Source organism: Podarcis filfolensis (assembly GCF_964270895.1).
Source record: "Podarcis filfolensis genome assembly, chromosome: 13".
NCBI classification, from domain to species: Eukaryota; Metazoa; Chordata; class Lepidosauria; order Squamata; family Lacertidae; genus Podarcis; species Podarcis filfolensis.
The window spans coordinates 37,704,675-37,730,062 of NC_139615.1; the positions used below are offsets into that span (position 1 = coordinate 37,704,675).

The 25,388-nt window shown below is 41.1% G+C and overlaps 1 protein-coding gene and 1 long non-coding RNA gene across 3 annotated transcripts in view; one reads left to right on the forward strand and one right to left on the reverse strand.

The window, feature by feature from the left end:
- Positions 1 to 25,388, reverse strand: part of LOC310747656 (uncharacterized protein) — a 144,359-nt gene that overhangs the window by 83,779 nt on the left and 35,192 nt on the right. Inside the window, exons 6-9 of the mRNA XM_083582309.1 lie at positions 18,763 to 19,045; positions 17,989 to 18,193; positions 17,333 to 17,547; positions 2,662 to 2,788 (exon numbers count right to left, since the gene is read on the reverse strand). Coding sequence (XP_083438435.1) covers positions 2,662 to 2,788; positions 17,333 to 17,547; positions 17,989 to 18,193; positions 18,763 to 19,045 — 830 coding nt within the window. The remainder of the gene's footprint in view (positions 1 to 2,661; positions 2,789 to 17,332; positions 17,548 to 17,988; positions 18,194 to 18,762; positions 19,046 to 25,388) is intronic.
- On the forward strand, positions 9,273 to 18,182 carry LOC310748174. Of its 2 annotated transcripts, none has more exons than XR_014541159.1 (3): positions 9,273 to 10,230; positions 16,109 to 16,255; positions 17,960 to 18,058. It is a non-coding gene; the product is annotated as an uncharacterized lncRNA (long non-coding RNA). The 2 variants fall into 2 exon arrangements; XR_014541160.1 differs by having other exon boundaries at positions 9,277 to 10,230; positions 18,049 to 18,182.

Genomic DNA, 25,388 nt, shown 5'->3' on the forward strand with positions numbered 1-25,388 from the left:
AGCATTCCCGAGGAGCAGGTCCTGGTGCTGTGGACTCATTTGCTCATGTGAGCAGCCAAACTCAGCAGAGTAAACAGAAGCAAAGCTGTGGAGGTATTGCAGCATACCTAATTTATTTCTACCAATTAATCAAATAAAAGAACAGAATTATGTATGAGAGGAGCAGCACAGTCATCCTTTCTCTTCGCAAGACAGATCAAAGAAAAAGAACAACAGTACCAGAGATGGAAGTCTCGAAGAGTAGCTTCTGCCCCCTCCTTTCTCACAGTATGAAAGTAAAACAATAGGATCAGGTGATCCTTGCAATGGGAGGGATGAAAATACTGATATCTTATAACAATATGCCCATTAAAAATACCACAATTGTTACACATTGAGTTTTAAGTAAACACTAATCCCTGAAATAGCAAATATTGCCCACAACTATTGACATGACAGAAGCAAGTGTTATTTTTCTAGAAAAAGATGTGCCAGAACACATCATGAATACCTTCCCATTCTATTATAATGGCAATAGTGCCTATGTGAAAGATGCCAGAACTGAGTTCTTGTGAATTCTGGCTGAAAATATATAGCAGCTCAACTGAAACAGATGGATTTAAGAAGCCGCTTCTTTCAGAAAAGAATGTAGTCTGAAACTACTACTTTCTATACATATATAGCAGCTCAACTGAAACTTTACTTACTAGAGAATCACCCAGAAAGGAATGAGAAGCTAGCTGTAAGTAAATAAATATACAAGACTCCCAATAAACGGTATTCTTACATTTAATTTCTAATTAATTACACTTTGGTGTTCTAGTTAGGCCTCAATATTATGTGGTATCAATAACAAGGTTGGGGACCCCTGTCTCAGAGACTCCAAAGGATTTTTAAAGGACCTGCAGGTAGGAATTCTAACAGATGAAATGCAACATAATTATATGATAAGAATGAAGAGGGATTATTTTGATTTATATAATGGTACAAAAAAACAAAACAAAGATGATGATATAATTTACAACTTCCTTTTTATTAACTGTTCCTTGCTGTTCAGATCAGGCCTCAACAAAATGATGTAGCATTTGGGAGCAAAGATGGAACCAAGTAAACCAGCACTGGAGGCCAAGATGGAGAAGATCTCCACAGCCACCATGTATTTCCCCTTGGTGCTCAGGTACACTGGAACAAACGAGATCCAAACACTACAAAACAAAAACATGCTAAAGGTGATGAATTTGGCCTCATTGAAGCTCTCTGGCAGTTTCCTGGCAAAAAAGGCCACTACAAAGCTGACAATGGCCAAAAAGCCCATGTAGCCCAGGACACAGTAAAACAGGGTGACTGACCCTTCATTGCAGCCTAAAATGATTTCTCTCATCATTGAGTGCATGTCAGAATCAGGAAATGGGGGAAAGATTCCTAACCACACACTGCAAATACCTGCTTGGATAAGGGAACAAGAAATCACAATAGAGCTTGCCAGTCTTTTCCCCACCCACCTCCTCATTCTGGATCCTGGTTTGGTGGCCACAAAGGCCAGAACCACCGTGATAGTCTTGGCCAGCACACAAGAAACGGTCACTGTGAAAACAAGGCCAAAAGCCATTTGTCGGAGAAGGCAGCTCACTCTTTCTGGAGGGCTGAGGAAGATCAATGGGCAGAGGAAGCAGAGCAGGAGGAAAGTGAGGAGAGTGTAGGTGAGGTCCCGATTGTTTGCTCTGACAATGGGTGTGTCCTGATGTTTAATGAAGATGGCAAGGACTAATATTGTGAAGAGAAAGAGAGAAAGAGCAAACAATGTTAAGCTCATCCCCAGAGGCTCTTTAACAGACAGGAAGCTGATGGTCTTTGGAATGCATTGCGATTGGTCTCTGTGTGGATAGTGATCTTCGGGGCACCCAACGCAATCTTCCATGTCTGGAAAGAACGTAATGCGTTTAGATTTGTTAGGATAGTAACAACATGCTGTGAGTATGGAACACTTAATGTTAAATTAGAGTTATCACAGATATTTCCATAGTAACCAAACTGAAAGCGATGCCTAAGAACCCTACCTCAACCTTTGTGTTATGTGGGGTGTCCTGTGATGGCTTGCTAACTTCCCATAAACCACATTGTTATTGTCCAGAACAGGTACAGTCCATGACCATTTTACACAGGGGTTCCATTCCCAGCCCCATTACACCCCCACATACTAGGTTGAACGCATTCCACCGCACCCGGGTGTATGATCACGTATCATTCATAGACATGTTTATTTGTTATTGCCTGAATTAAAGAAGGTGTCTCATACGAAGTCATATCACTGGTGCATTTAGTTCAAAATTCCCTGCTATATTTTAACCTGTAACGAAGATTAGATCATGGGTCACAAACCGATTCTTTTTAGGAGATGGTCCATATTCCTTTATGGGGGCTATCTGTCAATAGGTATGGAGGAGAAAATTGGTTTTTATGCCACTTGAATGAGAATGCTATCTACATTGCCCTCCTTGAACCAACACATTGACCAAAGTACAGATGCCCTTAAAAATGTGAACTTCTCTAAACATTTGTAATGCAGTTCTCCATTCAAACAATACATAAAAAAACGCACATATCACCATTGATTGATTTATCCTTCTCCTCAACTTCTAACATGACATACGGTTGGAAAATTATATATCCTGTGTCTCTTACCCTTCTGGGATGAAATCTTGCCTTGAGGACATGGAGCACAATCATAGCAGCAGAATGGCTCCCCCTCCTTCTTCTCCTTCCTGGAACCAGGAGGGCAACTTGGGTTACATAGCGAAAGGGGTGAAACCTGCTCATGTAGATAATGGGGAAGAGGGTAAGGAAAAGCTTTTTCTCCCTCTGTCATAATACTAGAACTCAGAGATAAAAAATGAAGTTAATTTTTGATTGATTGGGGTACCTTTTCACACAGTATAGCTAAAACTATGAGATAGAATTCTACAAGAGAAAGTGATGGGCATCAACTTGGCTGACTTTAAAAGATGATTGGAAAAACTAATGGAAGAGAAGCCTATCAGAGGCTATCATCCTTGGTGGAGGGTATGCATTTACTCAATGGTCAGAGGCAGTATGGTGCTGAATACCAGTTGTCGGAAACCACAAAAGGGGAGAGAGGTCTTATGATCATGTCCTCTTTGTGGGTTTCCCACAAGCGTCTGGCTGGCCACTTTCAGAACCTTATTTAGTTATTTATTATACCATGCCACAGGGCAGTTTACATTATAAAAACATAAAAAGGGAAAGCATGACAAACAGAAACAGTAACATCCCAGTTTGAAAGACCATAATTAGTTTAATTCACCAATGGCTTGGGAATGTTTTCGCCTGGTGCCTATAAATATGTAGGGAGGTGCCAGGCAAGCCATCTTGGGGAGCCCTGATTCTTCTCCGATCTAAGAAGTCCCTTTCCTCATTCTACACGTGGTGACAAAGAATAGCTACCCACAAACCTTCACAGCCCCTACTTCCTTCTCAACCATCATGCATTTGAACTGCAAGCAGGAAACACCTGCTTCTTCCCAAGAGACTCATGAAATACACTTGGACGAAAAGAGCCCCAAGCCAAAAGCCACATGCCATATCCAGATGCTGGACAAAATTGGCCAATGGCATTATTCTGCACTAGTTGGGCATTGATCTGCGCCAGCAAGATCATCTTATGTTGAGATTCCTGTATCCTGGACAACATGACCTTCAGGATGTCTTCCAACCTTATGATTCTATTATAATTAAGCAGTGCAGAGGAAAATGTTTCGGATCTGGCTGGAAAGGCAGGTATGTGCTGGACTGATGATATGTAAGTAGAATAACATTCTCTTTTCCCATCTCTCATAGATGTAGGAATTATGCCTCACCTGGTGAAAGCTTCTGTGCCACACCATTCTGTTGTCATCAAGAGTGAATTCCTGGCCTGCAGCAGCCTCCCCACCTACCCTTCCAACTTTGACTCTCATGAAGGAGTTATTTGGGAAAGTGACCAGGTTGGTAATATCAAAGCCAGCTTCTACTTCCCTGTTCGAACTAAAAGATACCGTTTCCCCAGCAGAGTTGTTGAAGGAGACACTCCTAAGAAAGGGGTGGAGCTGCAAGGAAAGAAATAGAGTAACTTTGAAGTAATGCAAATGTCTTGTAATACGCACATAAAGGCTTTAATGCTGTAGAGTAAGGTGTCCTGACAGGCTTGGCCTATGTCACTTCCTCTTACCTTGGGAGGAAATAGGCAACAAAGCCATTTGTTCTGATCACTCTAAATGTGAATTTGGTGTGTGTAGAGTTCTGAGCTGCTCCCTACAGCCACATGGAATTAAGAAAAAAAACAGAGATACAACTTAGGACACTTTTGGACCATAACCCAAGCCAGGGAAATTGCTGGCATGGCAGTTAAAGAAAAAAGAGAGTGAATATTTAATAAATAAACTGAAAGCAGAAGGGAAAATAGTAGACAATCCAAAAGATATAAGGAAACAGTTATTACACAGAGCTATATTGAGCTGGTGAGGAACACAGAGAAAAAATAGAAGGTTATTTAAAGCAGAACAATTGACCAAAAATTCCAAAGGAGAAGATCAGTTCTTTGAATGCACCAGTAACAATGATGGAGATGCAACAGGGAATAGGCCAGGCTAAAGCTGGTAAATCGCCAGGACCTGATGGACTATCAGCTAAGTATTATAAGAAATGACCGTATTGGCCTGAATATAAGCTCCACCTTTTTCCCAAATTCAGACCATGAAAAGTTAATGTGTGGCTTATATTCGCAACCTTATGATATGTAGCCAGGAGCGTTGGGCAAACAGTGCCAGGAGCTTGGCAAAGCAGTGCCTGCCCCGTGCATAGTCCCACGTCTTCTCCCCCAAGGCCGGGAAGGGATAAGGCTGCCAGCAATGCAGATCAGCCCCACCCCCTGCCCCCAGTATGCAGCCAGGAGCAGCGAGAAATGAAGCGGCTTATATTCAGGGGTTCCCCCCCCCAGTCTTAAAGGTACAGCTTATATTTGGGTGCAGCTTATATTCGGGCCAATACAGTACAGAATTTTCCGGCACAACCACTTAAGGATATAATGAATGGAATATTAAATACAGAAAAACTGCCAGAATCTCAGAAAGAGGCATATATTACATTGATTCCGAAATAAGATACAGATTTATTTTCAGTTAAAAATTGCAGGCCAATCTCTTTATGACATAATGACTACAAACTGCCAATATTTTGGCAAATAGAATGAAAAGGATTTCATCCATCAAGATTAAGCCAGCTTTCTTCTTGGTTGGCAGATGAAGGATAACATGAGAAATATAATTGATTTAATAGAATATCTGGAGGCCAGGAATTATAAGCAAGCAGCATTAATATTTATAGATGCAAAATAAGGCCTTTGACAATGTTTCCTGGACTTTTATGGGGGGGGACATTAGAAATGATGGATTTTGGAGAGACATTTTATAGAGGAAATGATGCAATTTATTCAGAACAACAGGCAAAGCTGATTGTGAATAATGTAATAATGGAAGATGTAAAATAATGAAAGGAACAAGACAGGGATGTCCCCTGTTGCCATTACTGTTTATTTTAGTACTAGAGACACTGGCACAAAATATAAGATCAGATGAAGAAGTAAAAGGAATAACGGTGGGAAATAAAGCATGAATCTATCATTTTGGGGGAGCACATCTAAATGAACGTATTGCCAATAATGTTTTTGTTTCAATCAATTCCTGTGATCAGTGGGACAGGGCCCTTTAAGGAATGGCAAAGAGATATTTCAAAATTTATCTGGCAGGGGGAAGAATCCAATAATAAAACATAAGCTATTAAAAGACTCTAAAGATAGAGGTGGCTTTTCCCTTCCAGATTTAAGAATATAATATGAGGCATCCTGCCTTTGCTGGTTTTGGGAATGGATAACATTATAAAACACAGATATTTTGGATTTGGAGGGTTATGCTAACAGATTTGGTTGGCATGCGTATCTATGGTATGAAAAAGGTAAGGTACACAGAGGATTCCTGAACCATGAAATAAGAAAGTAATTATATGTGGTATGGGATAAATATAAAAATTAGCTAGAACAGAAAACACCATGATGGTTCTCCCCATTAGAAGCGATCTCTGTGAAGAAATTGAATATGAGAAAAGGCTGGGCAACATATTGGGAGTTATTAGTAGAGGAGGAACACCAGCTGAAATTGAAAAAAATTGAGGACATAAGAGACCTTTTAACAGATTGGTTACAGTATCACCAGCTGAATGATGTCTTTAAAATAGATAAAAGAAAAGGTTTCGCTACTGAACTATCAAGGTTTGAGAAAGAATGGTTGGGAAATAATGTGAAATTATTTTCTAAAATGTATAAATTGTTATTGGAATGGTTTACTAAAGATGAAGAAGTTAAATCGGTTATGATTCAATGGGCAAGAAACTTTGGGTATAATATACAGTTCGCAGCATGGGAAAAACTATGGAGAGAGGATTTGAAATTTGTAGCGTGTTATACTTTAAAAGAAAATTATATGTAAATGATGTATTGCAGAGGAAATGAGCAAAAATGTATAGGACAAGTTCAAATGTTTGTTGGAAATGTAAGGAAAAGGAAGGCACCTTTTATCATATGTGGTGAAATTGTAAAGTGGTAAAGGAATTTTGGGAAATGATATACAATGATTTTTTTAAAAAAGGTTTTAAATAGCTTTTCTTAAAAAACCAGAAGCCTTTTTGTTAGGAATTGTAGGTACAGAGATACCGAAGGAAATGAAAAGACAGTTTATGTCTGCTACAACAGCTGCAAGGATGCTTCTTGCCCAGAGATGGAAAGACGACAAGATACCTACTAGGGCAGACTGGCAGATGAAACTATTGGGCTATGCAGAGATGGCAAGATTAACCAGGAAAATCAGAACTCAGGAGGATCAAAACTTCAACAAAGAAGGGGACAAATGTATATTGTACTTGAAAGACCACTGTAAATGCTTGAACTCGTTGGCAGACTTTAAATAACTCTTGCAATGATACATAGGACTTGGACACAATGAAGGGTGATAAATTAGATGGATTTATAATATGCAAGTTAAAAAGTTATTTAAAGAATCCATGGAGGGGAGGAGGGAAATCTTGAGATTCAGAAGAATCTTGTGCAAGTTTAAATATCTGTAATAATACTATGCATGTGAATGAATTTGTAAAAACATTTTTTTGTTTTTTTAAAAGCAAGATGGTCTGATACGTCACTGTGCTAGTCCTTAATGAGCAGCTTCTCTGCACAGAAGCGGAGGATGTGGAGTTTGAATTTTTTCAGGGTACTGTTTTACATATCACTGCCTACATCTAATAAAGTATATCCCATGATAGGCATTACCAGCCAAGGCTGAAGCTCCTGCCTCTCTCCTTCCACCACTACCCTGTATTTGGTCCTGGACAGGAACATGGCATGTAGAGCATGTGCTATGGCATAGACAGCAGTATAGATACTGTAGCTGTGGCCAGTCATGCTCATCTCAAAACCAGATGAAGGGAGATCTTCCAGCTTTTCATCTCCAGTGCAGATTCCACTGGCCTGTTCCTCTGTACTGGAGTTTGGAAATGAACATAGAAATACTTGTGCCCAGATCTGCTTGACAAAGCCATTTCCATTTGCCTCAAAAGGATTTTGTGCCTCAAGAAAGAATTTGAATCCTTGTACCACATTTGAATGAACTGCAAAGGAGAGGGAACCCTGGAAGGCTTGCATATCCCAGTTCATTTGATGGCTCAATGCTGTGAAATCCAGTTGTGCCGTCAGAATCCACACCTTGCCGACAGATATCTTGGTCACGATTTCCATTTCAGCTAGTGCTACCATTGTTCTCAATGTAAGCATGGACTTGGTTCCTCCATAAACAACCACCACCTTGGCTTTACTTTCCAGAATAGCTTGATAAATTTGGATCAGCTGGAAATACATGGCATAGTACGCAGCCAAATGTGTCGTTTTCAGGTTTGTCTCTGCGAAGGCCAAGCAAATGCCTTTCTGGGAGAGCAGAGGTTTCAGGGTCTGAATAAATCTCTCTCCACTTTCTGCAGCAAGCAACCCAACCCATGTCCAACCAAAGTGCAGAAGTAACTCAACAATCCCAGCGTGCTGATGGGCTTCACTGGGCACCATCCTATAGAAGGAAGTGGATTGGCTTTGATCAGCATCCTCTGGAGCAAAGGAGCCATAAGTGAGCTAAAGGGAAATAAAGGAGCATCATCTATTATTGCAAATGGACTAGGTATGTGCATCCAGGGCCTTTCCACCCAGGAGGCAAAATGAGCAAGTTGCCTTAAGAAGGCAGGTTCCAGAAAGCTGGGAGGAGTGGCAGATTGCACCCTGTGTTTCTCAGCCTCCACCTCCTTCTCTGCCACCCCTGCACACCTAGTTTCCTGCACTCCTGCTTCCCTCTCCTCCCTCCTCCTTTTCTTTCTCCACTTTTTCCTCTATGCCTTCCTATTTTGCTGCTTTCTTCTCCCCTGTTTCTTTTGCTTTGCTTCATCGCAGCATTTCAGCTCCTGATTTCATGGTGACTTCCCTTCCTCTCTGAAATCACTAAGACAGAATCCCCATCAAGTGCCACAATGTATGGGCAGCTGACTCCTGATTGGCAGGCTTCCAGCTTTGCAAGTGAGCAGCTTCAGTCTCCAACCAGTAGACCATGGAGTAAAGGTGAGAGGGTGTCAGTCGGCAGAAAGGAATTTGGATACATGTTTTTAGGTGTGTGAGGATAAGGAAGTGGGGTGAGATGAGAACTCTTCCACCATCCCATTACCTTATCTTCATGCATAGACACTGACAATTTGATGCTATGCATTCTATTTAACTGTGCAAAGCACACTGGGAACACTTTTTCTGAAGGGCAGAATCACTCTCCTTTGTCTCTCACAACTATTTCTATATTATACAAATCCTTTCTGGATAGAAAATATCGTGGTGAGTGAGTGTGAAATGCCCAAGGCAGCATCATACCTGGGGAATCTTGTAGATGCCCAAGATGTTTGCCAGGTAGACAGAGGTATCAAAGTCCAGTCCCCCAATAACTGTCATCAGGTGTTTCCGGATGTTGCACTTGTAGTTGGGTAAAAGTGTGGAGGGAAAGTTCAGAGCAGCCCAGTAGGTTATCCTTTCATCAAAGTAATTGTCATAGATGTGGAATCCCAGTGTAATATTGGGTAAGATCTTGGGGTTCTCGTTGATCTCCTTGACAGCAAATACCAAGGCCAGAATATGCTGGTAGTTCTTTGGAACAATACTGCAATGAGAATTTTATGCTATATCATTGGGGGATATCCTATGCATTATTCTTTAAAAATGGGCTTCTGTATGAATCTTCAGTATCTTAGTGCAAATTGTACCCTAATATCTGCATATCTGCAGAAGAATTTCCCCACAGGAATGCATTGTATTCCACTTACACTAATATATGCATTTTAAGGGATACTTTAGGGACCTCCAGATATTCATTTTTGTTTATATTGTTTAGGTGGAGAACTGCATTGAACAATTCGGAGAAGTGTGAATTTCAAATGATGGCTGTGTTTTATTTCTGATATATTTTTGGAACATCTCTTTTTTTGTAGTTTCACATTTGAATATGAACTGATTAGAACTCCCCCCCCCCTTTCCAATAATGAAATATTGATGTTTACTTTGGGGTCCATCATATACTTGACAACACTTCTTGAAGATTGAAGATATATTCTTGGTGACACCAGCATCTAAATCTTTTTCTCATACCAACTTCCCTAAGCCTCCACTTCTGTCCAGTTCACTCACAAATTGGTTTAGCAGCTAGGTACAATCTGCCTCTGACTGGCAAACTCCTCAGATTATGTTCCTGCCTACTTGGACAGCTGAGCTCCTTTAAGAAATCTGCTTTTATAGTGTTCTTCTGGTATGAACTGAGCAGCATTTTAGCTTAATGTAGGGCTCATTCAGACTTCCCCTAGTCCTGCCATTTTCCTCCCAGAAAACCTGATCTTTACTGCTCAGTTGGAACTCACACCTCCCTCAGAACTTCTCCCAACTGACAGTTAACTGACATTTCTTCACTGATCACTACCTTCAGCTGAATACAGTCTGAATATATCTGATCCAGGCCCTGTCTATAAATTATAAACACAATTGTCTAGCTTGATTTAGATGAGAACATCAGGGGCTCTTTGAGTGCCACCTCAAAGGAGAAGTGAGCCTTTAAGACCCCTCACATGAGACTTTCTGAGGTGAGCATTAAGAACAGAGAAGGGCTTTCCATCTTAAACTAGGGAGGTTTAATCTGTGAGTTCTCTTGTTAACCTCTACTTCGAAGAGGTTTGGTGGGATGTGGGGAGGAGAGAACACATCAACAAGACCAGGCTCTCTCATCACACCGACACATTCAGATCTGCATCTCCCTTCTTCCAAGCAAACTCCTCAGCTTTGTAAATGCCCCCACACCACCTGCCTTGATGTAAATTCCACTGAAATCAGTGGAACTAGCTTCTAAATAGGCCTGGTTAGAGCTGAGGGATATTTCAGTATCAGCTGATTACTTGACATTTGAATTCTTTACAAGTTATTAAGAAGTTGATGGATAGTTAGCCTCTCTTCGAAGTTTTCTTCATCAAAAGCAGTAAGGAGGTGGGAAGCAAGTCCGCCAACAATAAGATCACCAGGTAGGTGGTATTCATGTGGAATGCTGGACAGATCATGGATGCAACTCGTGGTCTGATTGCACACCAAATGTAGCAGATGAAAGAGAAGGGGCACAATAAACAGCAGCATACTGAAGCAAATATTCTTTCTAATCAAACACCCTTATTTCCATCCAGCACATGAACCTTGCTTAACAACCACTCAGTACAATATTCTGCCTTGTCGTGAACAGCACTTCTCTAACAATTCACAAATTAAAACCCTATTTTACAAGTTGATTGAAAGAAAAGTGAAAATCCTTCCTCTTCCTCTGTCCTCTCCCTTGTAAAGAATGGCAGGAAGAGGTTATAATACCCATGTTTTGACATTGGTTAGTATTCCCTGGAAATCTACTGAGACATTATCCAAGGGAGACATAGACATGCTGAGAGTGATAATTACAGGTGAGGTAATAACAAGCTCTCAGAAAATGAGCAAAAAACCCCCCCTGCTTCTGATTTTTCATCCATAGTGGTTTCTGTCTGTTTATGGGACAACAAAAGGGGATGCAGAATTAATAGCAATGAGAAAGAGAAGAACAGTTAGCCAGTCTCTTATTAATGCTGACCGGTGCAAATGATTAATCTGACCTCCCAAAATTTCCCACCTGAACACCAGTTCATTAGTTTCCTGACAATTATGCCAAGACAAAAGAATGGTGAAAAGGGCTGAGTTTTGTACGTGGTTTGTGTTGGTAGGAAGGAAAAATAGGTATCAACAAAGGAGAATGCTCTGGATGCCAAGATCCAGGTTTGGGGCACAAACTCTTTGGTGAGAGATTTCCACCCGAGATTTTAAATCACAAAATATGCAGCAAATTGAAGTGGGGAAATATAGTTTGCTAGACCTTTAAAATATGACCTCCCTCTTCCCTTAGCATAGAATACCACCACACATTTGTTAAGTTAAGAACTGGTAATACTTAAAGGTTCATAAAGGATTTTCTAACCACATTTTTAGAGGACCACTGCTGGAAGTGTGGGAAAGAAACAAAAAATTATTGGAACAGAAGACCCCTTGGTGGCTATCGCCAATTGATATCCTGACAATAAAAAAACCAAACATCGAAGGAGAAAGATGGACATATGAAGACCTACTAGTAAAAACAGAGACTGGTTGGAGGATTAGGCCTTATGAAGAAATAAAGAACAAATTGACAGGATGGATCCAATTTCACCAAATTAATTCTATATGGTCTGAGGATAAAAAGAATGGGATAAGTGAGAAAAAATCTAGATTTCAGATTGAAATACTAGAAAGTAAAACAAAACTCCTATCGAAAATGTATAGCCTGTTACTTGAATGGGATACCAAAGATGAAGAAGTAAAGGAGGTAATGATCAGATGGGCAATGGACTTCGGACATAACATAGAGTTTGATAAATGGAAGGCATTATGGAATAAAGGCATGAGATTCTCGGCATGCACAACACTCAGGGAAAATATGTATAAAATGATGTACAGGTGGTATGTAACGCCCGTAAAACTGGAAAAAATATATAAAACTGGTGATAAATTATGTTGGAAGTGCAAGATCAAGGAGGGCGATTTCTATCATATGTGGTGGTTGTGTGAGCCTATCAAAAAATTCTGGGAATCTATTTACAATGAATTAAAAAAAATCCTCAAATATACCTTTATAAAAAAACCCCGAAGCCTTTCTGCTGGGGATAATTGGGGAGGAAATCAAAAAGGAAGACCACACACTCTTTCAGTATGCGACAGTGGCTGCCAGAACTCTAATAGCGCAGAATTGGAAGACATCAAAAATCCCAACTATAAACGAATGGCAAACCAAACTATTTGATTATTTAGAACTGGCAAAAATGACACAGAAAATAAGAAATCAAAAAGACATAAAGTTTAATAAAGAATGGAATAAATTTATGACATATATGGAAACAGAGGTAAAAAATCTAAAAATCACAGTAGGTGTGACATAACACTTGTGACGTAAAGAGTCTTTTGAGGAAAAGAAACTGCAGATAAAAAATCATATAATATATTCTGAAACCGAGATGAAGGGAAGTCAATTAATGTTGTGTGTTATTTAGTTATTTAGTTAATGTAAGTTAATTAGTTGGTGTTTTATGTTAGGAGATGTTTTTTTTGTTTTTTTGTTTTATTATTTCTTTTATTTATGTACTCCTTTTTTGTATGTATGTGTTATGTATGTTTATTTTTTCACTTGTTTTAATGTTGGATGTAGCAAAATGAATTAAAACCAATAAAAAAAAAAGAACTGGTAATACTTATAAACTCTTCAAAGGCAAAGTTCATGTGCTTTCCCACACAACAGTCAGAAAACACAGGCAGCAAAACAAGGCTTATTTACAATGCTGAAAGTTCCAAATTCTTGGTATAGGAAGGCAAGGGAGGCTTCTAAGAACCAGGTGGTCTGAGTATGAGGAAACCAGCTCAGACCTAAAATGTTGTGCTTCTCAGGTAAAGTGAAGGAGAGCAAGAGGCCTGATTACCACTTCAATCCCAAAGTGAGCTATGCCTGGCACAAAATAACTGAATGGGGTGGATAAAGAGAGATTACATTGCTCATATTTTGGTAGGAAAAACCCCACAAAGATGATGGGATAATTTATTATTTCCTCTTTATTAACTGCTCCTTGCTGTTCTGATCCGGCCTCAACACAATGGTGTAGCATTTGGGAGCAAAGATGGAGCCCAGTATCCCAGCACTGGAGGCTAAGATGGAGAAGATCTCCACAGCCACCATGTATTTCCCCTTGGTGCTCAGGTAGACCGGAACAAAGGAAATCCAAACACTACAAAACAAAAACATGCTAAAGGTGATGAATTTGGCCTCATTAAAACTCTCAGGCAATTTCCTGGCAAAAAACGCCACAACAAAGCTGACAATGGCCAAAAAGCCCATGTAGCCCAGGACACAGTAAAACAGGGCAACTGACCCTTCGTTGCAGCCTAGAATGATTTCTCTCTTCACTGAGTGCATGTCAGAATCAGGAAATGGGGGAAAGATTCCTAACCACACAGTGCAAAGGCCTGCTTGGATAAGGGAACAAGAAATCACAATGGAGCTTGCCAATCTTTTCCCCACCCACTTCCTCATTCGGGATCCTGGTTTGGTGGCCACAAAGGCCAGAACCACCATGATAGTCTTGGCCAGAACACAAGAAACGGTCACTGTGAAAACAAGGCCAAAAGCCATTTGTCGGAGCAGGCAGCTCACTCTTTCTGGAGGGCTGAGGAAGATCAATGGGCAGAGGAAGCAGAGCAGGAGGGAAGTGAGGAGAGTGTAGGTGAGGTCCCGATTGTTTGCTCTGACAATGGGTGTGTCCCGATGTTTAATGAAGATGACTAGGACCACCACTGTGAGGAGAGAGAGGGAAAGAGCCAACAATGCTAAGCTCATCCCTAGAGGCTCTTTAAAAGACAGGAAGCTGATGGTCTTTGGAATGCATTGCAATTGTTCCATGTTTGGATAGTGGTCTTTGGGGCACCCAACGCAATCTTCCATGTCTGGGAAAAAAGTAATGCATTTTTATTTCAGACATTAGGATAGTGACAACTAGTGCTGTGAGTATTGAACGCATAAGGTTAAATTGTAGTTATCACAGATATTTCCAGAGTAACCAGATTGAAAGTGATGCATCAGAATCCCACCTCAACCTTTGTGTTGGGTTATGTGGGGTGTCCTGTGATGGCTTGCTAACTCCACATAAACCACATTGTTATTGTTCAGAACAGGTACAGTCCATGACCTTTTTGCACAGAGGTTCCATTCCCAGCCCCATTCTACCCCCACATACTAGGTTGAACGCATTCCACCACGCCCGGGTGTACGATCACGCATCATTTATTTGTTATTGCCTGAATTAAAGAAGGTGTCTCATACAAAATCATATCACTGGTGCATTTAGTTCAAAATTGCCTGCTGTATCTTACCCTGCAACAAAAATTAGATAATGGGCGTCAAACCATTTCTTTTTTGGGGGAAGGTCCATATTCCTTTGTGGGGGCTATCTGTCAATAGGGATGGAGGGGATTTTTTTTTTATTCCACTTGAATGAGAAGGCTATCTACATTGCACTCCTTGAGCAAACACATTGACCAAAGTACAGATGCCCTTAAAAATGTGTACTTCTCTAAACATTTGTAATGCAGTTCTCCGTTAAAACAATATGTACAAAAATGCACACATCACCACTAATTTATTTATCCTTTTCCTCAACTTCTAACATGACATACGGTTGGAAGATTATATATCCGGTGTCTCTTACCCTTATGGGATGCAATCTTGCCTTGAGGACACGGAACACAATCATAGCAGCAGAATGGCTCCCCCTCCTTCTTCTCCTTCCTGGAACCAGGAGGGCAACTTGGGTTACATAGCGAAAGTGGTGAAACCTGCTCATGTAGATAATGGGGAAGAGGGTAAGGAAAAGCTTTTCTCCCTCTCTCATAATACTAGAACTCAGAGATATCCAATGAAGTTAATTTTTGATTGATTGGGGCACTTTTTCACACAGTATAGCTAAAACTATGAGATTCAATTCTACAGGAGACATTGATGGGCATCAACTTGGCTGACTTTAAAAGATGATTGGAAAAACTAATGGAAGAGAAACCTATCAGACGCTACCATCCTTGGTGGAGGGTATGCATTTACTCAATGGTCAGAGGCAGTATGGTGCTGAATACCAGTTGTCGGAAACCACAAAAGGGGAGAGAGGTCTTATGATCATGTCCTCTTTGCGTGTTTCCCAAATGCGTCTGGCTGGCCACTTTCAGAACCTTATTTAGTTATTTATTATACCATGCCACAGGGCAGTTTACATTATAAAAACATAAAAAGGGAAAGCATGACAAACAGAAACAGTAACATCCCAGTTTGAAAGACCATAAATAGTTTAATTCACCAATGGCTTGGGAATGTTTTCGCCTGGTGCCTATAAATATGTAGGGAGGTGCCAGGCAAGCCATCTTGGGGAGCCCTGATTCTTCTCCGATCTAAGAAGTCCCTTTCCTCATTCTACACGTGGTGACAAAGAATAGCTACCCACAAACCTTCACAGCCCCTACTTCCTTCTCAACCATCATGCATTTGAACTGCAAGCAGGAAACACCTGCTTCTTCCCAAGAGACTCATGAAATACACTTGGACGAAAAGAGCCCCAAGCCAAAAGCCACATGCCATATCCAGATGCTGGACAAGACTGGCCAATGGCAATATTCTGCACTAGTTGGGCATTGATCTGAGCCAGCAAGGTCATCTTATGTTGACATTCCTGTATCCCGGACAACATGACCTTCAGGATGACTTCCAACTCTAAGATTCTATTATTCTTAAGCAGTGCAGAGGAAAATGTTTTGAATCTGGCTGGAAAGGCAGGTATGTGCTGGACTGATGATCTGTAAGTAGAATAACATTCTCTTTTCTCATCTCTCAAGGATGTAGGAATTATGCCTCACCTGGTGAAAGCTTCTGTGCCACACCATTCTGTTGTCCTCAAGGGTGAATTCCTGGCCTGCAGCAGCCTCCCCACCTACCCTTCCAACTTTGACTCTCATGAAGGAGTTATTTGGGAAAGTGACCAGGTTGGTAATATCAAAGCCAGCTTCTACTTCCCTGTTCACACTAAAAGATACCGTTTCCCCAGCAGAGTTGTTAAAGGAGACACTCCTAAGAAAGGGGTGGAGCTGCATTGAAAGAAAAAGAGTAACTTTGAAGTAATGCAAATGTCTTGTAATACATACCTAAAGGGTTTAAAGCTGTAAAGTGTCCTGACAGGCTTGGCCTATGTCACTTCCTCTTACCTTGGGAGGAAATGGGCAACAAAGCCTTCTGTTCTGCTTACTCTGTGTGTGAATTTGGTTTGAGTGGAGTTCTGAGCTGTTCCTTACAGCCAGATGGATTTAAGAAGCCGCTTCTTTCAGAAAAGAATGTAGTCTGAAACTACCACTTTCTATACCAATAAAAAGTTTAGGAACTTTTGCCATTTTGTAACCATTTTGTATGTCTTCTGCTTCTGCAACTTTTTTCTGAGTGCTGTGTTCCAAAAAACCTTTGAACTTCGAAGAGTTTTGTAAGTAAACCATGTAGGACCTGCTAAGCATGTGATCGATTTTTGTGCTAGGGAAGTGGGATCTTCTGGAATTCACTGGAAAGGGCATATTTTAAGGTTTTACAGTTTGTCTTTCAATGCTTCTGGTTGCTGCATGTTTTGCCATGCACACAAAGGAAGTTGCTCACAAAAAAGCAGGATAGTGCAGGATTGGGTCCTCCTGCTTAACAGCTGTAAGCAATGTGGCCTAATATTTCACTATGCTAGTCCTTAATGAGCAGCTTCTCTGCACACAAGGGGAGAATATGGTCTTACATTGAAGCTTGATTTTTTTCAGGGTACAGTGTTACATGCGCTTCAGGTCACAGACTAACCCAGAAATATTACCTCAGGTTAAGAACTTTGCTTCAGGATGAGAACAGAAATCATGCTCTGGCAGGGCGGCAGCAGCAGAAGGCACCGTTAGCTAAAGTGGTGATTCAGGTTAAGAACAGTTTCAGGTTAAGTACGGACCTCCGAAACAAATTAAGTACTTAACCTGAGGTACCACTGTACTGTTTTATGTATCACTGCCCAGGTCAAATAAAATGTATCTCATGAAAAGAATTACCTGCCAAGGCTGGAATTTCTGAAGCTCCTGCATCCCTCCTTCCACTGCTGCCCTGTATTTGGTCCTGGACAAGAACATGGCATGTAGAGCATGTGCTGTGGCATAGACAGCATTATAGAGACTGTAGCTGTGGCCAGTTATGCTCATCACAAATGCAGATGAAGGGAGATCTTCCAGTTTCTCCTCTCCAGTGCAGGTTCCACTGGCCTGCTCCTCTGTACTGGAGTTTGGAAATGAACAGAGAAATACTTGTGCCCAGAACTGCTTGACAAAGCCATTTCCATCTTCCTCAAAAGGATTTTGTGCCTGAAGAAAGGTTTTGAATCCTTGTACCACATTTGAATGAACTGTAAAGGAGAGGGAACCATGAAAGACTTGCATATCCATGCTCATTTGATAGGTTAATGCTGCAAAATCCATCTGTGCTGTCAGAATCCACACCTTGCCCTCAGATGTCTTGGTCACATTTTCCACTAAACCTAGTGCTAGAATTGTTCGCAAGCCAAGCATGGACCTTGTTCCTCCATAGACAACCACCACCATGGCTTTACTTTCCATAATAGCTTGATAAATTTGGACCCAGTGGAAATACATGACATAGTACTCAGCCAAATATGTCGTTTTCAGAGTTGTCTCTGAGAAGGCCAAGCAAATACCTTTCTGGTAGAGCAGAGGTTTCAGTGTCTGAATAAATCTCTCTCCACTGTCTCCACTAGCTAGCAATCCAACCCATGTCCAACCAAAGTGCAGAAGTAACTCAACAATCCCAGTGTACTGATGGGCTTCATTTGACACCATCCTGTAGAAGGAAGTGGATTGGCTTTGATCAGCATCCTCTGGAGCAAAGGAGCCATAAGTGAGCTAGAAGGAAATAAAGAAGCATAATCTGTAAATGTGGAAGACAGACTGCATATGTCCATTGAGGGCCTGACCACACAGAAGGTGAAATGAGCCAGTTGCCTTAAGAAGGCAGGTTCCAGAAAGTTGGGAAGGGCAGCAGATCTTGCCTCCATGGAGCTTCTCAGCTTCTGCCTCATCCTCTGCCACCCCCGCATGCCCATTTCCTTGCATTCCTTTTTACCTCTTCTCCCCCCCCCTTTTTCCCTCTTAAGTTTGTAGTCCTTGGTTTCCTGCACTGCTAATTTCCTCTCCTCCATTTTCTTTCTCCATTTCATCCCTTTTTCTTAATCACTGCATTTCAGCTTCTCATTTCATGTCTTAACTTCCTTTCCACACATCTATCAAACCACTAATGCACAGAATCCCACTCAAGTGCCACAATGTGTGCACAACTGCCTCCTGATAGTCTGAGTCCCAGCTTTGAGGATAGCAGCTTTGAGGATAGCAGCTTCCTTCTCTACTGTACAAAACCTTTCTGGATAGAAAATAGGATGGTAAATAAGTATGAAGTCGCCAAGGTGGTATCTTACCTGGGGGATCTTGTAAATGTCCAGAATGTCTACCATTTGGAGGGAGGTATCAAAGTCCAGTCCCCCAATAGCTGCCATCAGATATTTCTGGGTGTGGCACTTGTAGTTGGGGACAAGTGTGGAGGGAAGGTTCAGAGCGGCCCTGTAAGTCATCCTTTCACTGAAGTAACTGTCATAGATGTGGAAGCCCAGGGTGATATTAGGTAAGATCTTAGGGTTCTCATTGATCTCCTTGACAGCAAACACCAAAGCTAGAATATGCTGGTAGTTCCTTGCCACCACACTGCAAAGAGAATTTTATGCTGAACCCTTGGAAAATATGCTATGCAATTTTTAAAAAGGGCTTCAGAATTATTCTTCTGTATTTCACTGCAAATATTTCCCTAGTATACACATATCTGCAAAGCAATTTTCCCTAAAAGAATGCATTGTATAAATTTCAAATGATAGTTGTTTTTTGGTTTTGTTATCTTTTTTAGAGCATGCTAATTTTGGTAGGTTCACATTTAAATGTGAACTGATTTGAATCCTGCCTCTATCTCTAATAAGGGCATACTGATACTTACTTTTGGGTAATACATATACTTGACAACGCTATCTAAAGATTTAAGAGATGCTGTTAATAATAATAATTTATTATTTATACCCTGCCCATCTGGCTGGGTTTCACCAGCCACTCTTTAAAAACACAATACAGCATTAAACATTGAAAACTTCCCTAAACAGGGCTGCCTTCAGATGTCTTTTAAAAGTAAGATAGTTGCTTATTGCCTTGACATCCTCTGGGAGGACGTTCCACAGGGCAGGAGCCACTACCAAGAAGGTCCTCTGCCAGGTTCCCTGTAACCTCACTTCTCACAGCGAGAAGCCTACACCAGCTTCTGAAGTTTGGGTAAATGTTAGTCCTGGCTGGTGGGCTGGTTGTGGTCTCTTCCTAGTTTAAGGGCATCATGTTAAAGGGATCCGCAAGTTGCCTGGGTGGGGGCTATGGCAATAGTACTTCTCCAAGTGCCCAGATATGGTTACCATTAGATGCACTCCCAGCAGATGGCCTGGGATGGGAAACGGCTATATCCAATGCCTATAGCCAAACCATTCACATTTGTCATCAGTAAGGTTCTGGCCTATTTGAACCCAATTTATATGTTGCTGTCTTGTCTGGTTATTGACCATTAAGGAGTGATAAGGTCACATGGCACTGGCACGCAACACTTTCTAAAGATTCAAGAGATGCTGTTGCTGACACCAGCCTCTGAAAATTATTACCTCAGCCCAAATTCCCTGAACCACCACTTTTGCCCAATTCACTAACAGATTGTACCTAGCAGCTGAACCAATCTGCCTCTGACCTCAGCATTTAGCCAATTGTATTTCTGGCTGCTTGAACAGTTGAGCTCTTAAGAAACCTGCTTTTATGGCATTCTTCTGGTAAGAAATGGGAACCTTCCTAGCCTAAAAGAGATACCAGCTCACTTGTTCTGATCTTCACTACAACAAATCTTGACACACTGGGGATAAGTACCTAACTATTTAAGTCCAGTTGTCCACTTTTACCTCAGCTTTCTCTTGTCTTTGCTTCACACCTCACTCATTACTACTCCCAGCTGACAGTTAACTGCCATTTCTTCACTGTTCAGAACCTTCAGCCAATCACTGTCTGTTGTTCCCAAGGCCAAGCAGAATGAATGTACCTGTTCCAGGCCCTGCCTATAAATATTAAATGCCATTTAATCTCTTTCCCCTTCCTGTCTTCCTATCACCAAGTAGCTATAACTGAACAGGTCTGCACAACATTAAGAGCACAAAGCATCAAACTTTGACACTCACACACTGACATAAACAGAGACCTTCAACAGAGGATATAAAGCATTTTTAAACCACAAAGCACAGAAATATACAAAACATTTATATACAGGTACTGATTTGATCCAATTAAAACCGTGTATCAAAATGCAGAGAAGTAGGTAGCCTAGCTTAATGGAGAAGTTCTCATAATTTCCAAACCTGTCACATATTTTTAACTAGGAGTATCCTATAAGCCTTGCCTCACTTGGATGTGAACAACTGGGGGTCTTGAAACCCCACCTCTTAAGAGCTCTCAGCCCAAACTTCCTGAGGTGAAGTTTAATATTCAGAACACAGAAGGGCTTTCCATCTTAACTAGGTAACTCTTCAGCTTAGCAATAGTACCCCACCACCACCACCTCTGCCTGGAAGTAAATCCCACTGAAACCAGTGGCACTTGCTTCTGAGTAAGCCTGGTTAGAGCTTAGGAATGTTTCTGTATTATCTGACATATGAAGTCTATACAAGGTATTAAGAAGTTGACGGGTAGTTAGCCTTTCTGTGAAGTCTTCTTTGTCAAAAGCAGAAAAAAGGTGAGAAGCAAGGCCGCCAACAATAAGATCACCAGGTTGGTAGTATTCATGTGGAATTCTGGACAGATCATGGATGATGCAACTCCTGGTATGTTTGCACACCAAATGTGGCAGATAAAAGAGAAGGGGCACAATAAAGAATAGCATGCTGAGGCAAATATTCTTTCTCCTCAAACACCCTTACATCTATCTGAAACATGAACCTTAGCTTCAATAGAACCCTCAGCACAATATTCTGCCTTGACAGGAACCGCACTACACTACCAATTCACAGATCAAGATCCTATTCTACCACTCAACATAGACAACAGCGGAAATCCTTCCCCTTCCTCTGCCCTCTCCCATGCATAGAATCACAAGAAGCGTTTCTATATTCTAATGTTTAGACTTTGACTTTTATTCTCTGGAAATCTATTGAGACATTATCCAAGAGACAGTTAGTAATTATGAGAGTAATAATTACAGATGAGATAATAACTAGCTCTCTTTACATCAGGAAAATGAAACAGGTGACAAAAACACACACACACCATGTTTGTGATGTTTCATTCAAAGTGGCTTCTGTCCTTTTATGGAACAACAGAAGGGCATGTAGAATACACTGTCATCAATGCTGAAATGCCTCACTTGACCGTGGAAATGATTAATCTGAGCTAATATTTCACACCTGAACACCTGTTCATTAATTTAATGACATTTATACTAAGACAGGCTAAAGACTGGGGTGAGAGTCTCTTGGGGAATCTTATTCAGTTTCTAATCAATCACCGTTGGATGTTCTAGTCAGGCCTGCATATTTTGTGGTACCTATTAGAGTTTTTTAGTTTTCCAAAGCCTCCAGCCTCGATCCAGCCCTCAAAATTTTAGATGTGTTTATTTTGCTGCAGTATTTTTGATCTGGAATGGAGAAAGAGCAGCAGATGTTAATTGATGTTCGGAACATAACCCCCAATTAAGTGTGGAGTGGCTGTACTGAAATCACTGGCACTGGTTAATCATGAGGCAGCAACTCTACTGAAACCTTCTTTATGGGAAAATAACCTAGAAAGGAATGACACGTGTTTGTTTGTTTTTTAATTGCCTCTAAATATATTGTTTTTCCTTGGCCACTTCCTAATCAATTACCCTCTAAGGTTCATGTCAGGCATCAATATTTTGTGGTACTCATGATAGCTTCTTAGTATTCCAAATGAATCTTAGGGAGAAAAGAGATTGGAGACACCTGTTGTAAAGAGGCCAGCAGTGGATATTTAAAAGAATTGCACATAACAGTTGTAAGAGATAGAATACAGCATAATTATATGATGTAAATAAAGAGAGGTTATATTTGCTATTTCCTCTTTATTAACTGCTCCTTGCTGTTCAGATCAGGCCTCAACAAAATGATGTAGCATTTGGGAGCAAAGATGGAACCTAGTAAGCCAGCACTGGAGGCCAAGATGGAGAAGATCTCCACAGCCACCATGTATTTCCCCTTGGTGCTCAGGTACACTGGAACAAACGAGATCCAAACACTACAAAACAAGAACATGCTGAAGGTGATGAATTTGGCCTCATTGAAGCTCTCAGGCAGTTTCCTGGCAAAAAATGCCACAACAAAGCTAATAATGGCCAAAAAGCCCATGTAGCCCAGGACACAGTAAAAGAAGGCAACTGACCCTTCGTTGCAGCCTAAAATGATTTCTCTCATCACAGAGTTCATGTCAGAATCAGGGGATGGGGGAGAGGTTCCCAACCATACAGTACAAATGCCCACTTGGATAAGGGAACAAGAAATGACAATGGCGCTTGCCAGTCTTTTCCCCACCCATTTCCTTATTCTGGATCCTGGTTTGGTGGCCACAAAGGCCAGAACCACCGTGATCGTTTTGGCCAGAACACAAGAAACGGTCACTGTGAAAACAAGGCCAAAAGCCATTTGTCGGAGCAGGCAGCTTATTCTTTCTGGAGGGCTGAGGAAGATCAATGGGCAGAGGAAGCAGAGCAGGAGGAAAGTGAGGAGAGCGTAGGTGAGGTCCCGATTGTTTGCTCTAACAATGGGTGTGTCCTGATGTTTAATGAAAATGGCTAGGACCACCACTGTGAGGAGAGAGAGATAAAGAGCAAACAATGCTAAGCTCATCCCCAGAGGCTCTTGAACAGACAGGAAGCTGATGGTCTTTGGAATGCATTGTGATTGGTTCCTGTGTGGATAGTGGTCCTTTGGGCATGCAACACAGTCAACCATGTCTGGAAAGAAAATAATACATTCAGATTTTAGATGTGTTGGAGAGCAACTACTAATACTGTGTGTATGGAACTCATAATGTTAAATTAGAAGTATAACAGATATTTCCAGATAAACCAGATTCAAAGTGATGCCTAAGAACCCTACCTCAGTACTGTGTGTTAGGCTTTTTGGGGTGCAGTTTAGACGGACAAGAGTGGCAACTACAAATAAAAATCATCCTTATAATTGTTCAGAATAAGAATTAAGGAAGGCATCTTATACTCAATCAGATCAACGGTCCATTTATCTCATGGGTAACAAACCTTGTCTTTTTAGGACAATGTCCATATTCCTTTATGGGGGCTGTCTGCCAATAGGTATGGAGGAGAAATTTGGTTTTGTTGACATTCGAATGGGAAAGTTATCCAAACTGCAATCCTTGAACCAACACATGAACCAAAATACAGTTCCCCACCCCCCCAATGTGTACTGTTCTAAAAAAAACACGTGGTTCTCCAAACAAACAATATGTTACCAATTATTTACTTAACCTTTTCAACAACTTCTAACATGACTTATGTTTGAAAAGCATATATCTTGTGTCACCTACCTTTCTGGGGCGAAATCTTGCCTTGAGGACATGGAGCACAATCATAGCAGCAAAATGGCTCCCCCTCCTTCTTCTCCTTGCTGGAACCAGGAGGGCAATTTGGGTTACACTCAGAAAGGGGTGGAACCTGCCCATTTAAATGAACACACAAACAGTTTAACTCACAGAAATTAGTAGCGCTTTTGACTTCCTTTTCCCCCCAGTAGGAAAATACTGAACTACTTATTCAAAACTCAAAGACAAACTACCTACTGTATTTTCTGTGTATAAGACTAGGTTTCCCCCCTAAAAAATAATGTCTGGAATTTGGGGGCATCTTATACATGGGGGCCATCTCCCCCCATTTTCGTAAATCGGAGTCCCCAAAAACAGGGGGTGTCTTTTACGCTGGGGCGTCTTATAGACAGAAAAATACGGTACTTTGCTATTTGTGGTTTTTAAAAACAATGCTGAAACTCATCATCTTTGAGCCCACTTCAGGCATTCAGAAAAATTGCATGAGGGCTCAAATTAGGAAGGGGAGGGGGGTAATCTTCACTAGCCCTGCCCCCATTGTCTCCATTCATAAGGGAATACCTATTCCAGCCTCCATTTTCCTATCATAGCACATGTAAAAAAATAATGCTTGTGACAATATGAGGCAGGTGAAAACCCGCAGGCGGGCCAGTAAGTCAGCGGGAAAAATTCATCCCTGGCCCCAAATACAGTTACAGAGAATTCCCAGGCGAGGTCTTATCGCATTCTAGCCTGCTCAACTTCAGTCAAGACGATTAACACAGCAAGGTGGTAGGGTGGATAATTCCACACTGAATGCCTCCTGCCCTCCTCTAATTGGCCCATGGTAAGAGCCTAGTAATAATAAGCAGAAGGAAAATTGTTTGTTTGTTTGTTTGTTTGTTTGTTTATATCCCGTCCATCTGACTGGGTCACCCCAGCAACTCTGGGCAACTTCAAACATAATAAAAACAGCAAAACATTAAACATTTAAAACCTCCCATTACAAGGCTGCCTTCACAATGTACAACAACATTCTATTTTCTAATATCTCATGGATGTAGGAATTATGGCCCACCTGGTGAAAGCTTCTGTGCCACACCATTCTGTTGTCATCAATGGAGAATTTCTGGCCTGGGATAGCCTCCACACTCACCCTTCCAACCTTGACTCTCACAAAGGAATCATTTAGAAAAGCGACCGTGTTGGTAATATCAAAGCCAGCATCCACTTCTCCATTCTCACTAAAAGATACAGTTTCTCCAGCAGAGTTGTTAAAGGAGACAGTCCTAAGGAAGGGATGGAGCTGCATTGGAAGAAAAATAGTCACTATGAAGTAATGAAATGAAATGAAAAAAGAAAAAACCCATGGCTTTCAAGTCCAACTGTTTGCATCTTAACTCAACAAGAGAATTGTGGGGTAACCAGCTTCATG